This window comes from Diabrotica virgifera, chromosome 4 (assembly GCF_917563875.1).
Source record: "Diabrotica virgifera virgifera chromosome 4, PGI_DIABVI_V3a".
Classification (NCBI taxonomy): Eukaryota; Metazoa; Arthropoda; class Insecta; order Coleoptera; family Chrysomelidae; genus Diabrotica; species Diabrotica virgifera.
The window spans coordinates 29,017,838-29,035,572 of NC_065446.1; the positions used below are offsets into that span (position 1 = coordinate 29,017,838).

The following is a 17,735-nucleotide window of genomic DNA, read 5'->3' on the forward strand; positions in this document are numbered from 1 at the left end:
AGGTAGGTAGATATTCTTTAAACATCTATTAATGAAATCCCGAAGACTTTTTTGCAATACAATATTCAAAACTCCTTTGTTTTTTAATTGCTAATCAAGCGTGCGCGACACTATTTTCCACCGACAGTATGGTGCAAATGAAAGGAATAAATTCGTTATTTCGTAAACCGGCGACTTTAAGGAAAAATCCTGAAACAGGTCGATTTTTATTTTTAAGTTATGATATTGTGGCATATATGGTATACTAGTGACGTCATCCATCTGGACGTGATGACGTAATCGATGATTTTTTTTAATGAGAATAGGGGTCGTGTGCTAGCTCATTTGAAAGGTTCTTCAATTTTATATTCAGTAATATAAACATTTACATAATTATTTATACAGGGTGTCCAAAATTTTTTTATTAAATTAAATTATTTGACAAAAAAAGAAGTAGAAGGACACCTTGTATAAACAATTATGTAAATTTTATATTACTGAATAGAGAATTGAAGAACCTTTCAAATGAGCTACCACACTACCCCTATTCTCATTTAAAAAAATCATAGATTACGTCATCACGCCCAGACGGGTGACGTCACTAGTATACCATATATGCCACAATATCATAACTTAAAAATAAAAATCGACCTGTTTCGGGATTTTTCCTTAAAGTCGTAGGTTTACGAAATAACGAATTTATTCCTTTCATTTGCACCATACTGTCGGTGGAAAATAGTGTCGCTCACGCTTGATTAGCAATTAAAAAACAAAGGAGTTTTGAATATTGTATTGCAAAAAACTCTTCGGGATTTCATCAATCGATGTTTAGAGAATATCTACCTACCTTGGCAACATTCAAATTTTCAGTTTTTCACATAGTTTTTGAGGGTTAAAAATGGCCGATTTCGCAATTTTTCAATTTTTAATCGCTTATATGTCAAAAACTATCATTTTTAGAGAAAAGTCACTAAAGACCTTTTCTGTTTGGAATGACCCAAAAAACCTAAAAAAACTTTTTTCCATGCAAAAAAAATAATTTTAGGAACAAAACAAAAAAAAAAAACGTTTAAAAAATTTTTGACCACCTTTTGGTCCTGGCAACATGCAAATTTGTTAAAAGGAGTCCTTTTTGAGTAAGATTGTGCAAAAAATCCGAATTAGAATATTTTTCCTAGCGGATGCGCAGTGGCTTTCTGGACTATATGTGCAAACGGATTTTGAAAATTTCAATATAGAGGGTGTTGTTTCAAGGTAACAATTACTTTATACATATTGTTTTGTTAATCCGGACCTGGATTTTTGTTGTGATTTGTAAGTGGGTCGTTCGAATGTCGTAAATAAGTATTGATTATTTTTAAAACGGGTATTTATTTAATAACTTTAATAATTTATTGTTAAAATTGCTTTAAAAATCTGCTTTTTAATTTCAGTGTTCTTAAAAGTATCAATATATTTAATTTCAAAATTGAAGTCATTAAATTTCCTTCACAAAAAATTAAAGCAAACCGATAAACTCAGATTTTTGTGGTCTTTTCAATTGTGCAAACAAATTTTGAAAATTTCAATATACAGGGTGTTGTTTTAAGATCACAATTGCTTTATGTTTTTTTGTTAATCCGGACCTGGATTTTTCTTGTCATTAGTAATTGGGTCGTTAAAATGTGGTAAATAAGTATTGATTATTTTTAACATGAGTATTTATTCATTAACTTTAATAATTTATAACTAAAAGTTAGTAATACCTGCTTTTTAATGGCAGAGTTCTTAAAAAATTCAATATAATATCAAAATTAAAGTCATAAAATTGTCTGGCCGAAAAATTGAAGCGAACCATTAAACTTAGTTTTTTTGTGCTCTTTTCAAATATGCAAACAGATTTTCAAAATTTGAATATACAGGGTGTTGTTTTAAGGTCACAATTACTTTATAATTTTTTGTTAATCCGGACCTGGATTTTTCTTGTGATTAGTATGTGGGTCGTTTGGGTTTTGGATGAGACACATGTGTACCAAATATCAAAAAAATATACAGGGTGGTTCTAAAGTTATGGCTTGGGAAAGAAATTGGTAAAATCGATTAACACCCTGTAACTCGATTATAAACGTCGGTAGGGCAAAAAATATAGTATACCTAGAACCGCCTCGGTGACCTCTATTCACAATTAAAGTATTTCCGTTTCCCTATGAAACACCTTGTATAATATATGAAAAATGTTTGTTCGACAAATATGTTGGGCATTTTAATAAGTCCGACACGTAGAACATGTCAAATGACAGGAATTATGTTCGTAATAAATAGCAGTCTGATTTTTGCATGAGAGTTTAATGAAAGGGCAACAAATCAATTGGAAGTTCTATCGAACAAAATACATGTTACGTTTCCATAGTCTGACGTTTGAAACCTGTTTCACAATTAAAACTTTCCCTGTTCCAGTCAGAGCCGGATTTAAGGCAGTGGGGCCCCAAGGCAGAATTGGCGTGTGGCCCTACCCCCTACCATTAAACAAATTTTTGTTATGACTATGGTATGGTTAATAAAGTCCGGGTACTTTTCGAGATTTTTTAACTGAAAATTCCTTGATTATGTCAGACATGTCTAGTTGCTTTAAGGCATTGTGTTCAATGCTCATTATAAAGAGATGGTTCAAACGCTCTTGGGCTATCATGGACCGAAGTCGATTTTTAATTAACTTAAATTTTTAGAATCATCTCTCTCCACTGTAGTTAGTTACCATCAGAACTAAATATAAACTAAGTGTCACTACAACGTTTGGAACCGCATCATTCACATTTTTCTCTTTTAACCGTCGGTACATTTGAAGTTCTTTACTTATATTTGATGAGCCGAAGAATTGAAAAATTCTACAAATTGTACTAGTTCAACACCTAGTTTTTATCTAAATCATTGCTATAATTGTCGGTAAGCTTCAGTGAGTGAGCTTCAATTTCATTGGGAGTTTAATTTTGCAAATAATGTAAAAATCCAAAATTGGAATGAATGGATTCATATGCCGAAAGCCTATGACTTGAAGAGGAAATGAAGTGATCTATAATAGCTATAAAATTTTGAGTCCTAAATTTCTCTGATGTTGTCATTTCAGTCTCTGAAATATTCCTTAAAAGAATATAAATTTTTTAATTGATTTAAGTGCCTCCACTCCCGAATTAAGGTCAATATTTGGATCTTGGAGAATATACGACTTGTGCTGTTTATCCTCTCTAAGATTTCATTCCAAAATATTGCAAATATCCCTGTTTTCAGTAAACACACTCGATTATACAAACCATTTGTATCACTACGAGTTTCAAATTGTTGCCCATCATCTTTTGAAATTTTGGATAATACTCCTTTAATCTGATTATAACCTTTAACTAGTTCTTTGGCGGCATCACTTCTAGACGACCATCTAGTAGTATTTACTCTTTTTTAGGAAAAATAATATTTCTGCCATGGTCGGCGTGTCTCTCGCTTAAAGACGTTTTTAAACATTCGATTAACAAGTTGTATCTATATGTAGAGGAAGTGAAAAATACATAGGGTTCATACAGTCCTTAAAATAGTCAAAGAATTCTATGGAAGCAGGACAACACTTAGCTGCAGCTTTAGCAACTAAATTTAGAGAGTGGGCGACACATCGAAAGTACAACGCCTAGATATTGTGTTATCTAAATTTTAGCTGAACACCATTGTATTTTCCACTCATAACTGACGCATTGTCGTAGGACTGTCCCCTGCAGCTTTTCAAATCGATATCATATTCTTGCAAGAATGTCTTAAATATATCTTCTGCTTTATGACCGTAATTTGACAAAAATACATTTATCTACTCTATTTCATATTATGTATCAGTTTTTAGTTTGTGAAAACTGTCATTATAGATAGCAGTGCGTGAAGGGTTTAAAGTGTGTGTGAAGTAACAATGTATTTTAAATGGGATTTACTTTTTCGCACACTTTCAATGGGTTTTTTGGCACACTTTCATATAATCAAATATCCTTAACTTTCGCGTTGTCCTGGTGATGACAATATGAGCAATGACTTATTACAACAAAATTTTTGACAGTTTTGTGGTTTGAAAGTAGTTAGGATTTTTAAATGTCAAAGTTCTAAAAATTGTAGAATACAGATCAATTCCAGTGACGAAGAGTTATACTTTTTTTATTTGTTTATCGAAGAGTAGATAAAATATTGTATGAAACTGTGCGTGAAGTACATTTTGCGAACTTACGCGATGTATAGCACTCGCTTCGTTGTCGCTCGTGCTCTAAATATCGCGTGCGTCCGCAAAAAGCATACTTCACGAAGGAACTGCTTCATAAATAACTATTTTAATTGGAGAGAAACCTTCCATATAACGGAATATTACAGTTAATTGATTGACAAAAATTATTCTATGTGAATAATGTGCTGATTTTTTTAAGTTTGGGGCTTTGTGGGGACCCCGGGCAGCTCCCCAGCCTGCCCCCCTTAAATCCGGCCCTGGTTACAGTGTTCCCGTACCTACATCAAATTTTGTCCGACTAGACACTGTTAACTATTAACAAATTTTCAGCTTGCTTTTAATAAACTTTTTTTTTGGTACGCGGGATTCAGGCCTATATGTTTTTGTTGACTAATACATAAAACTGTTCTAGGCCTTATATGAAAGCCAGCAGTTGCAACTCTCCCATATGAGTTCGGCTTTATTAATCGTGTACATAGATTCTGCAACGAATTTAAAGGTAATTATTTCCCCCTTATTTAACCCTTTCAGGCACAGCGTCCTCTTCAGGGCCGAGGGCCTATTTCACCACTAGGCCCGTGTGAGGCACCAGTCTCGGGCCCGCAATCGTAAAAGGGCCCGGAAATATCACCAAAAAAATTTTTATTGCACTAACAAAATAAATTTTTAAAATTCTTTCATTTTACGAACAGGAAATGGAAAAGATGATATGTTTAATTATTTAAATATAAATTTTATTTATTGTTAATAAAAGTTTAAATTTCTGGTGCAACTGTATTTCTATTAAATAATTAATACATTTAAAAAAGTTACTATTATTATTAATTATATTTAGTGGGCCCGAAAATTGTGTAGTGCCTCGGGCCTGATTTTAAGTAAAATAGACTCTGGTCCTCTTACGAGGACACAAACTTATTAAGCATCATATTACCGAGTAGTAGCATTAACTTAAACCCCATTTTTTTTTAAATTGAATCTATGATAGCCTTTTGGTCGTCAGGTCGTAATTTTTTTCCCCACCATTCCTTTGTCATGCACCGAAAATGCGCAATAACTACCTCTTAAAAACTACCAAATTTCATTTGCATATATCAACCAGTTTTAGAGCAATAAATAAATCGTCAGTTTGTAAGAAAAATATCAACATCCCGTATCTCGGAAACAAAGCATTTGCGGACATATGTTTATAAAGCAAACGGTCATTATTTTTTCATGCAGAATTACTCCTTAAAGTTTGTCGCACTTATTTAAAAACACCCTGATTGATGAAGAACGTTGCTAGTTGTTAAAGTACCTAACTTTTTTATTATCCAACATAAGTGAATAATGAATCAAAAAGAAAAATGTTAAGAAAGCCTAATACTACAGTTCAGTTTTAATTTCAATATTTTATATACGCTAGAATATTCCACAGGGTGTTCCAAACTTTGAGGAGAAAAACACGCTATCATTGTTACACCCGGTATACAATGACAATTACCTCTTTAGCAATAATATTATTACATCGATATTCTTGAAGAATAACGCTATAATATATAGAAAAAATCACTCAAATCGGACAACAGGTTTAGGAAAAACGAGACATCAAATGTGTCCCATTTTTAAGGTAGTGCGTTAATTTTGATGCTTAGTGTATTTATCTGCTAGGAATAATAAAATAAATGATTTTTGTTTTCTGTAATTTATTTATACTAGCTAACAAACTATTCGAGAAAACCGTATCTTAATCATATTACAAAGTTCCATTGTATTTGAGTAGTATCACTAAATTTCGAGAGGTACACATACTGAATAGCAGGTATAATAATTAAAAGTACAATAGATTAAGAGCAAACAGTAGCGATCAACAGGTAGCAACAAACGCGTTCCAAGATTGCGGCTCTAATTTTGAATATTTTGTCGAGATATTTGGCACACACATTCGCAATATAATAAAGAATGGCGGTACAGAGTCCAATTTAAGAAATATGTTAGTATGTGGAAATTACTCTATAAAATATTGAAAATAATAAAATATAAAAAATTTTGATAAAAATATAAAATATTATCTATAAATAAAATATTAAAAAAAGGAGCCTGTACCGCCATTAAGAAAGACAAAAAAAAATACGCTTTCTTCAAATAAACTTTTTTATCCCGTGCCTAGATTTTGTGTCACATTGGAACTACTAAAAATCTATTTTTTATAACAAGAAATCGAACGTCACTGACTTGGCAACATTTCGCGCCTATATGTGTATAAAAATTATTGTTTTTGATAGTATAAACGCAGAGATATGTCAACAATAGATCTGGCTAGGGATATGCCACTCAATGCATCGGGGTGTAACGCCAATATCAAGTACAGTGGTCTAGCTATCTTTGTCTGTCGTGCGAGTGTGAGCGTATCTACCAAGAGGTGGGAGTAATGGAACGACAGTGACACAGAGGCGGCAGACATCATATGCTTAGAGAGAGAAAGCTAAGCGCCGGTAGAAAGAGATAGATAGACCACCGACCCGAACTGCTCCTCGTCACGCTATTTTTCGGACCTGGCCTAATCTATTGTGACTCTATTGTGAATCTATGTATAAACGTCACTGTCAGTGTCGAATTACCGACGCACTGTTGCCTCACTTTTGAAAGTTCGCAGAACTTTCGCAATCTTGGACCGCGTTTGTTGCTACCTGTTGATCGCTACTGTGTGCTCTTAACAATAGATTACTGTACCGGAAACTTAACCACACCAGTCAAATACAAATTACTTTGTAATAAGCTTAAGATTAAGGTTATGTGAAACATATTGATGGCAACTAGGTATACAAGGAACAATTAATAAAATATTTTACAATTTTTTGTTACAGCAAGTCAGGGCGTCAACAAAACCGGATCCTTACGTCCAGCTTCAATTAGGTAGACAAATTAAAACTACCAATTCGGTGATGAGAACAGTCAATCCAGTATGGGAAGAAAGTTTCATATTTATGTTAACAAATCCTGACTCAGATTACCTCAATTTAAAAATATTTGATGCAAAAACTGAAGCTGAACTTAGTGAAATTAGTTATAATATTAGTAGTATATGCACCAAAGACAATTTGGAAGTAGAAAAAGAAGTTTTGAGGCTAGAATATGGAAAGAGTGATCGTAAATTGATTTGGTCATTGCATTTAAAGGTAGGTTTACAATAAAAAGCCTAATTTATATAATTTACGGTTACAACTTTTTAACCGGAAATGACTTGTACTATTTCGGCGATTTTAAATTAGTACTTCCGGCTGCAACTCTGGAACCGGAAGTCCAAGGTCAAACTTTTAATGCTATCTTTGGATTATAAGCTCTCATTCGACACCTTATTTGTCTTTCTATATGTTTTAATAACGGAGGAGTTATAGGCCTGGATCCTGCGCATGGAAAAAAAGTTTATTAATATGAAAGCTGAAAATTTGTTAATAGCTTAACGGTGTCTAGTCGGACAAACTTTGATGTACGGGAACACGGGAAGTTTTAATGGTGGAACAGGTTACAGGTTTCTAACGTCAGACTACGAAAACGTCCCATGTATTTTGTCGGACAGAACTTCCAATTAATTTGTGACCCTTTCATTAAACTCTGATGCAAAAATCAGACTGGTATTTATCACTAAAATAATTCCTCTCATTTGACATGTTCTACGCACGTGTCGGACTCATGAAAATGCCCAACATATTTGTCAGACAAAATTTTTTTCATATATTATAAAAAGTTTGCTATTGAATAAACTTAAAAACAACCTGCTAATTTTCACAATCATAAACTTGTCAGGATGACACGTTCCACAATTAAAACTTCCCTGTTCTAGTGTTTCCATACATCAAAATTTGTCTGACTAGACACGGTTAAGCTATTAAACAAATTTTTAGCTCGCTATTAACAACTTAAAGTAAATTAGCTTAAATCGTAATATTTTTAAATGCAGAATCAACTATTTTTTGTACCATTGCGTAAGCACCACTCTGTATATTTAAAAATGTCACTTTTTAGATTTTCCACAACGCTAATTTTCAAGAATATTTAGAAAAGCGGCCTTCATCAAGAGCTTCTTCATCAAGTGAGTTATAGATGTAGGTACTTTTACATTATTATGGTATAACATTATTTTTTTTAGGCGCAGATACCATAGAACAAGTATCAGATTCTGATTCTGTTTCCAGTGATAGTACAAAGTACACTAGCCGTAGTAGTCGTAGGCACACTAGGCTTTCTCTTAGGTCAAGTAGCTCAATAAGTTCCAGGTAAATTTTTCTTAACAACTTGGTACGTAAATTCTTTAATGTTTAAAGTAAAGTAAAACTCATGACCTATATAATTATCAAAAAGTAAAAAACATCGTACTTTGACCACATACAAAGATATATACATCCTTATAGTTAATTATAAAAACAAAACATTAAAGTTGACGTCAAATACCACAGTTTAGGAAAGTTGAAGATATTCTCGGTGGTCAGACAGGATACACTGAAACAAGTACGACAGAAATAAAGTTTGTTTAGCAGTAAACGGTTGACTGTTGACTTCAAATAGTACCTACTATAAACATCCTGGGTTAACCGATAATAGTATAAAAGGCCCGGTTTCAGGTAAAATTCAAATGTTTGTTTTTCTATAATCTTAGCAATTAAAATAGATTTAATTTATTTTAAAACTCATTTGAAAACATTAATTTCGGATATATAAGGCAAAGCAATATATTTTACATCCGTTTTTTGTTTTTGTCGTCGTAATTATTGTAACTTTTGTGGATCCTTTGCTTTATTATTATAGGAGTACCGTCTAGTCAGTGTTAATTGTCAAAAGACCATTTCTGTCTACCACCGGATTTGCTTATCGCTCCTGACCGGTCTTAACAATGGGCCAAGTCAGATAAATTTAATAATACTTGCGACCGCACTAATTGAAGTCAACCATTTACTGCTAAACAAACCTTACCAGGGCAGATCTGTTATTGGCGGTGTGAGGAATAATTACACCGAAAAGAGGAAGATTTGATTCCAGTTTAGTGTTTCTACACAGGTGCTCTGATGAAATTGAAATCAAAATACGTATAAGCACATAGTGGAGGCCCTATTCTGAAATCAAATTTGAATTATCTTTTAGTTTATTTTTATTCACTTGCGTGGTTATTAAAGGGACTATAGTTCGCTAAATATTATTATCACGGTGAACGACAAGTGGTGAATGCTATAGATTTCCTTGTCGAGTAATTCACCACTCTGTGCTGTTTTATATTTCGATCTTAAAAATTGCAGAAGATAATAATTTGAATTTTAGTTTCTGCCTCTTTTGACTTACAATTCATAGATGATGCTAGTTGCATCTTTTGTAATTATTACCAGAGAACGGCAGTTCTTGTCAGTGGCGCACACCCACACCCCCCTATACTCGACACTGTATATACTTATACGAAATTTTCGATTTTATAAATCTGACTGAATTGAAAATTGGGTTAACTCCCATCTTAAAGTTCAGGGAAAGACTCACCCATTCATATGTCAACCATCCATTTTGGTCTAAGGGTGTGGATTTTACGGCCCTTCCTATTTAGGGTCTGTTTTCCATTCTCGTCCCCAAAACTCCCAAAAACTTCGAAAATTTAAGTCCGACCTTTGCGGCTTCTAATAGTACTCATATCATCATAGATCATTACCTTTCCAACGCATGTCTAATTTTGAAAATCGGTTATTACCATTCAAAAGTTACCGAGCTCAGAAATATGACTCAATTTCTAATTTAAAAAAGGAAAATGTGTGTGGATATGTATGTGTGTATGTATGTGTGTGGAAAAGTTAAACCGATCTGAATTTTTTTTCTGTGTTTGAAGTGGGGGTCAGGACCGATTCAGAACCGGTGTAGTTTGTGACTTTTGACCACCCATAAGCCAGCTATAGGACTTGGTAGGTACAAAACGGCATATTTTTTGGGGGTATATATCTTCGGTTCAAGAGACAGGAGAACCGCAAATACACCAAATCAATAGTGTTGAGTTAAGCTTTCAAATGGTGTGTAAGCCGTCAGGATAAGACACACACACGGCTCAGTATAGCCGAAAAACTGAAAAACTAACCGTTGAAAATTTTGGTTTTTCGACAATTACTCAAAATTTCAACCTACGAATTGCGCCAATTACTGAGCGTTTGTAGAAGAACTCTAGACAAATTTAACGGTGTGTACCTCATGTCCGGGAAAATTCGAATTTTTAAGTTATAGGCTTCATAAGTATGATCAAATCTATTATATGGGAAAAACGGTTTTCAAGCTCAATAATTCCTGTAATAGCTTCAGTTATCATGCTTGACCTTAGATGCATCAGATACTTTGTCAATACGTTTTAAACTCATGTTTAGTGATCATTCCTGTAATAGCTTCAGTTATCATACTTGACCTTAGATGCATCAGATATTACTTGTCAATACGTTTTAAACTCATGTTTAGTGATCAAAATCGGTTAAGCCGTTTAGAAGTTATTAAGCTACAAAAGTAATATCCAATTAAAGATTATTCCCGAAATGGTTTATGTAGTTGTAGTGATTACGACGCTAAATTTGATCTGGCAACGGGCAATCCGAGTTTATTTACCGGCCATCCAAATATTTTTTTTCAATCTATTTCGAATAGAAAAAAAATTTTGTGTACATTCGATGGACACTAGATCATTTGGGAGGTAATGCGACAAAGGCAACCATTCATAAAGCTTAACGTGTAATCGAGAAACATTGCATTCAACTTCATACATTTAATTTATAAATAACTTTGAAAAACTCCTTATACAAGAATAAAAAACCGCTAAACGCCGTAAAAATGAGTGGCGCATACAATATTCCAGCTACAAAAGATCTGATATGAATATTACGTGGCGCGAAAATGTATTCTCATTTTGATGCAAAACAAAATTCTAGTTTTATTTTAAAAATTTTTTCCATAATATTTTCTAAATTTGAAGTAAACGCGCCACAAAAGAGTTTTAAAATTCAAACTGTATCAAAGTTACTCTTTTGTGGCGCGTTTACTTCAAATTTAGCAAATATTATGGAAGAATCTTTTAAAATAAAACTAGAATTTTGTTTTGCATCAAAATGAAAATACATTTTCGCGCCACGTAAAGGCCCCGTCTCACCATCAAATAATTGACAGTTATTTGATCAAACTTGACAGTCAAACTTGACTAGTGACACAAACTATACATACTAACTGTCACTTTGTGTCACTAACTGTCAAGTTGGATCAAATAACTGTCAATTATTTGATGGTGAGACGGGGCCTTAATATTCATATCAGATCTTTTGTAGCTGGAATATTGTATGCGCCACTCATTTTTACGGCGTTTAGCGGTTTTTATTCTTGTTTTAATAATTACACCGAAAAGATGAAAATATTTGATTCCACTTCAGTGCTTCAACACTGGTGCTCTGATGAGATTAAGTTGAAATCGAAATACGTATAAGCACATAGTAGAGGCCCTATTCTGTAATCAAATCTGAATCATCTTTACTTAAAAAAAAAACAGTTTGCTTCCCAACTATCTCTTCAAGACACATCCCACTTTTTTCGATGTGTAATGAAGCTGAAAACCACTAGACAGCATCATAACATAAATGAGCGTTTAGTTACCTTACCGGAGACCTGAAGATGAACAGTAAATTATAGTGTCCGTAACCGGTCGTCTTATGATTCAATAAAATAGCTTATGAGGAAGTCTAAATTTTATTCGTACAACCCATTTGAAATGGACTCACATGTGCAACCCATTCATCATTTCAAAATTATTTGTTTATTATGACATGGGTACAAAATTCATCCTTTTTAAAACAACTAGTTAAAATGTTTGTTTTCTATACTTCCACAAAATTTATTATAACTATGTGACTACAGCTGTTTCGGCAGAGTGCCTTTTTCAAGTGATTTAGTTTACTATGGGTATGCCTTTTTAAAGTCTTTAACTGAAGAGGTTGATGAGTGGGGAGCTGTTTGTCTCGAGTTGGTCATTCATATCTGTATTTTTTAATTTATTAATTTCCATAGATTCTAATAAAGATAGCGTAAGGCCTTTATTTTGAGTATACAGAATTTGAAACTCTTCATTAAAAGAATGATTATGATCTAGAAGGTGAAGTGCATATGTAGAAGTGTCTGTTTTTCTATTGTTGAAAGCCCTTTTTGTTCTGCTATCCGTTTGTCAAAGGTTCTGCCAGTTTGACCGATGTAAGTTTTCGGACAGTCGCCACAAGTTAGTTTGTAGACACCACTCTGTAGTTGTTTTCTCTTTCGGCTCATATTGTTCTTAATATATTTGCTTAAGTTGTTGTTAGTTCTGAAAGCTGGTGTTATTCCTTTCTTTTTTATGTATCTGGCTATTTTTGTTGTTATCTTGCCAGTATATTATGTGATAGAGCAGAAGGTACTGGGTTCTTTCTGTGATGGTGGATAGATTAATTTCAGGGCTTTCTTATTGAGTTTTTGGTTTAAAATTTTATTAACTGTTTGTTCGTTATAGCCATTGTTTACTGCTATTTGTTTAATGATGTTCTATCAGTCTATGTATCATGCTATGGTAGGATGCTAATTTGTGTTGTGTAGGATGGGATGATGAATTGTGTATAGTTGTGTCAGTATGGGTAGGTTTATGATCTGCCGAAACAGCTGTAGTCACATAGTTATAATAAATTTTGTGGAAGTATAGAAAACAAACGTGTTTAGTGTTTTATTGTTAGATAAAATGAACTTTCATCAAGTAACGGTTGAATCCATCAACTATAATAGTGTTACCAAATACATTAGATGATAATAATACATCCAACTCCCACAGAAAACTGGAAGCACGTTGCTACTAGCGCATCTGCCGGCTTGAGTTGAACAACGTTTTCTCAACGTAAACATACAAATTTAATTTTGTTAATTTTTGGATAATTAATTAGCTAACCTTGGTAAATTGTGTTTGCATTTTTACACAAAATGTCTTATAAAATAATAAAATAGGTTCGGTAAAATGGATTCTCAGCAAATACCTAGAGGATGGCAACAAAATTAAGTAAAAAGTGTATTACTTTGCCTACATTCACTCCGATGAGACGGCGTTTAGCTGCAATTTCATTTTACAAAAAGGCTAACCTCAGACTGTATAGGAAATTTATTTTCTATTATTAGGGCTAATGATACACCTGATAGTGTGAAATTTAGGTGTAACTTATAAAGGGAGCTTCAGATAAAATTAATAATATATTAAGGTATTTTCAAAATTATATAAAGAGAGTGTTGAAAATGTTAAATATAACTTAAAATTAAAATGTTACTTACAAAAAACTCTCCAAAATGTATGTACCTACAAATTGTCACAAAAATTTTATAGATATTTAAATATTTTGATCTTTTAATAAAAGCGTATGTGAATAAAATTTAAGGAAAAATTATGTAAATTAAAAAGTAAGAATATAAAATTAAAGAAAGTAGCTCACAACTAAATTTGTATTTTGATTTGATCCTATAAAAATACCTTTCTTTTAAATGCATATAGTTTGTGGTTACAACCCATACCACTAGATGGCGCTATTTTGTTTGCTTCCACAAAATTAATGGGAAATGTCAAGAGTTGTATGTATTATCGTCTAATGTATTTGGTGTTACTGAACATTTTTTTTTTTTGGATTTTTAGGCTGTCACAAGAATGTTATGGTGATATAAATTTAACCATGAGATACAGTTTGCAAAGACAAAGACTTATAGTAGTAGTTCACAGAGTAAGGTAAAAATAACAAACAACAAAAAAAAACATATCTATGAAAATTTGTTTTTTTTTTAGTAATTTATGTTTTGAAGATCCTACAGAGGACAAAGATATTTATGTTAAATTGTACCTGCTACCAGAACGATGCAAAGCAACGAAAAGGAAAACTAAGGTAATTTTTAGACACCTAGTATACAGGGTGGCCCGGAAAATAGTGCGTTCTTTAAAGGTGTGGGTAGAATGCACCGTTTAAAAGAAAACTTTCTTATAATTTTTTTTCCAAAGTCGTCTGTTGCCTCAAACAAATAAAATAATGTCTTTTACTAAAATTTACATTTGGCAACCCAGCAGTTTTATTTATTTTGACATAGCGATAAACACAAACAGTCATATCATAATTATCATACCTGTAACCTTAACCCGAGAATACATCGTATTGTTGTGGTATTGACATGATTTCGATCGCAAGTATCATGTTAATTACGTAATACCTATAGTGTATAATTAGTACAAGATTTAGGTACACCAAGGCAATTTACCTCGTCGAAATTTAAGGATTTGTAGATGGTTTCAAAACAAAATGTGTAGTGTTGTGTGCAGATAAAGCTTGTTTTACGAGAAATGGTGTTTGTGTGTTTTACTCTAATAATGCGAAAAGTATTAATGTATGGGCTGGGATTATTAGTAATCATCTGATTGAATCACTCGAACTTCCCAGAAGATTGAATGGAGAAATGTAATACTCAAATTTTTTGTAACATATTCTACCGATAGATATACTTCTTGAAGACCTAGCTTGATTGAGTTGATTGTAATAAAAAATTTTCATGTAAGTTAAAACACTATACAAACCTTATTTATTAGATATTTAATAAACACAAATATTATGCTGTTTTTCTATCACTGTTATCAGTATTTTATCAATACATAATATTATGCCTAATGGTCGATGATTTATGATAGTTGAGTTCCAGTAAAATTATTTTTACACAGAAGGAACGCAGCGTTGCCGGCTGTATTTGCATTTCTGTGGACATTAATCAAATGCATTAAAATTAATAAATTATTTTTTTGAAAACTATCGACTTTACAAAAAAAAATTTATCAGACCTTTTGGCTCTAAATGGTGCACTTAGGTACCTTGAAGGAACGCACTATTTTCCGGGACACCCTGTATATTTTTGACCTGACAATTATATTATTCTTTTATATGATATTTACACATTAAGAAAATCTTGAACAACAGTTGATAGGATATGTAAGATTTATGAAGTCAAGGACTGTTTGGCTGGGACATTTACTGAGACCAGACGATGCAAAAACAACAAAGAAAATATTACAAGAGAAAACGATAGGAAGACAAAAAAAAATCCCGGAACGAGATGGTTGGATGACGACCTGAAAACCGTGAACATAAGACAATGGAGAAGAAAGGCACAAGAAAGATCTGAATGGAAGGACTCTAGACAGACAAAAACCCTCCAGTTATGTCAAAAGAAGATTATCTTTACTATGTATATTTAAAAACAACAACTAGCTTTGTTTTACATTTTTCAGGTAATGAAAGGATGTAGAGAACCAGCTTTTGATAAGAAGCTTGAATTTTTAGTATCTCAGGACGAGATCAATGAAAGATATTTGGAAGTATCTGTTATTGAGGAGAAAGTGATTAAAAACGAAATTTTGGGCCAGGTAAAACTATTGATTGTTTGCTTATGGATTATGCTAGGCGTGTGGGAATCGTCCTTTATAAAAATCGATAGACAGCGTTTTTATAATTTTTTAAAACAAGGATAGAAATGATTTTCTTCCATGAGGGCTCCACCCTGTATAGTGTAATGTGCTAATAATTATGGCAAATGTTCTTAGATTTTTGTTTATAACCCGTCCGTTGTTTTCTTTATCTGATATCTTATAATATCATCATTCATCATCTTTATCTTACCTATCTTATCCTCTATAACGATATAGATGGCAAACTCTTCAAAAATTCCACTGTTTTATTGATAAACCTCGCCAATGTTTAAAAGTGTTTGTGAATCTAATCATAAAATGAGCAAGAGTAGCACTCTGAATATTTTTGGAAATTCATATTTTGACGCAATATTTAAGTTATTTAATTTTTAGGTAATTATTGAATTAAAAGATGTCAGTCTACCCCTTACAAAGAGCTTCGAATTGGGACCAAGAGTAAGGCATGATTAGAATATTTTATTTATACACATTATTTATTTATCAAATAAAGCTATTTGTTACAAGGCGTATTTTATTTTATATGGTTTAAAACTTGTGTGCTGGTACTTTTTATATAGGGGGTTCGGTTCGGATAAATAATCCCCACAAATTTTTTTGGACAAAATATCCCCACAAAAGATCTCAAGAAATATTTGTTGTCGAATCGTTCTCTAAAAGTTTTACAATCGCCATGAAACCGCTTTTCGTCACGAAAATAATGAGTAGCAATTAAGATTAAGCATGAATTGTAATTTCGATTACCAAATTTCGAATTCCAATTCCATGACGATAATCATGATAACGGCGTAAATTGGAATTAGTTTATCGAAATTTACAATTTACTCCCGTTATTATAAAAAACTTCAGACTTGGCGCAATGATATTTAGTAGTAGAACAAATTTGTTGCATTTGAGTGACATTATATTTTCCAAAAGATGTGTGCGGTGCCCTCTACAAAAAAAGAGCATGTTTTTTGGCATTACAATCAAGATTATCGTTTTCAGGACCGAAGTTATTATCACGAACAGGTAATGTTCTGAATATAGTTATTCAAAGCAGAGTGAGCAAAAGATTTAAGCGAATAATTACATGATTCCCACAGCCTTAGCTCATTCCCCATATCTTCGACAATTTTTGAAAAGACACTCTTTTGTCATGTAAAATTTCAAGTTCTCGGTATTGAATTGGAATTCGAAATTACAATTAATGCTTAATCTTAATTATTGCTAATAATTATTTTCGTGCCAAAAAGCGGTTTCATGGCGATTACTATATAACTCTCATGCACTGGGGCTGAAAAACATGAGTCTAACTATATGAAACTCTTATACAACTATTCGGCAGCAAATATTTCTTGGGGATTTTTTGTGGGGATATTTTGTCAAAAAATTTGTGGGGATTTTTTGTCCAGGGATAATTTGTGATTTTTTGTCCTAGCTTCTTCTATACACAGGAGGCGGATACGTAATGCTTTCTCAGTTGTTATAGTAACAGCACAGCAATGAAGAAACCAAGGGAATACTACCAAATTACTTTTCCTAGTAAAAATTGTATCGACATATTATATGATAAGAAAAAGTTTGCTGATAGTTGTCTGACACTGATATCGGTATATTATGCGATCAGCTCTCAGTCTATCACTTTGAGACGAGACGGAGAATGCGGGTTCCCGGAGGATTTTATTACACACAGGCAAGGAACTGGCATTCAGCTATTCATTTAATGTCTCGAGTCTCGATCTTTTATTGTAAACTTCTTAGTATTACGTCATAGGTAGACTAAATAGACGGTAGTGTTTCCAAAATGCTGTTGTATTAATTATAGATTATATCAACCCAGGCCGAATATTTAAGACACCAAGATCTGTCAGATAGGACAAGCCCACGAGGCTTTCTAGGTTGTTATTCTTACTTGAAACCCCTGTGACAATAAAGAGATTAGCATAAAATCGGGTATAAGAATAGGCCAGTGGGCACAGGGAATTATTCTTTGGATTCGTAAGATGCGCTGGCTGAGGGATAGTAAATGTAGCACAGAAGACCATGGCATATTCTATTCAA

At 32.9% G+C, this 17,735-nt stretch overlaps 1 protein-coding gene across 4 annotated transcripts in view; it reads left to right on the plus strand.

Annotated features, from left to right (window-relative positions):
* The window catches only part of LOC114349354 (extended synaptotagmin-3), an 84,588-nt gene extending 68,390 nt beyond the window's left edge, over positions 1 to 16,198 (plus strand). For 3 of the 4 annotated variants that reach the window (XM_028299700.2, XM_050648098.1, XM_050648099.1), the window contains 8 exons: positions 4,617 to 4,703; positions 7,048 to 7,359; positions 8,207 to 8,273; positions 8,331 to 8,457; positions 13,869 to 13,958; positions 14,016 to 14,112; positions 15,498 to 15,632; positions 16,068 to 16,198. In XM_028299700.2, coding sequence (XP_028155501.2) covers positions 4,617 to 4,703; positions 7,048 to 7,359; positions 8,207 to 8,273; positions 8,331 to 8,457; positions 13,869 to 13,958; positions 14,016 to 14,112; positions 15,498 to 15,632; positions 16,068 to 16,145 — 993 coding nt within the window. In that variant the 3' untranslated portion in view covers positions 16,146 to 16,198. The remainder of the gene's footprint in view (positions 1 to 4,616; positions 4,704 to 7,047; positions 7,360 to 8,206; positions 8,274 to 8,330; positions 8,458 to 13,868; positions 13,959 to 14,015; positions 14,113 to 15,497; positions 15,633 to 16,067) is intronic. The other variant, XM_028299701.2, reaches the window with a different exon arrangement.
* Positions 16,199 to 17,735: the final 1,537 nt, after the last annotated feature.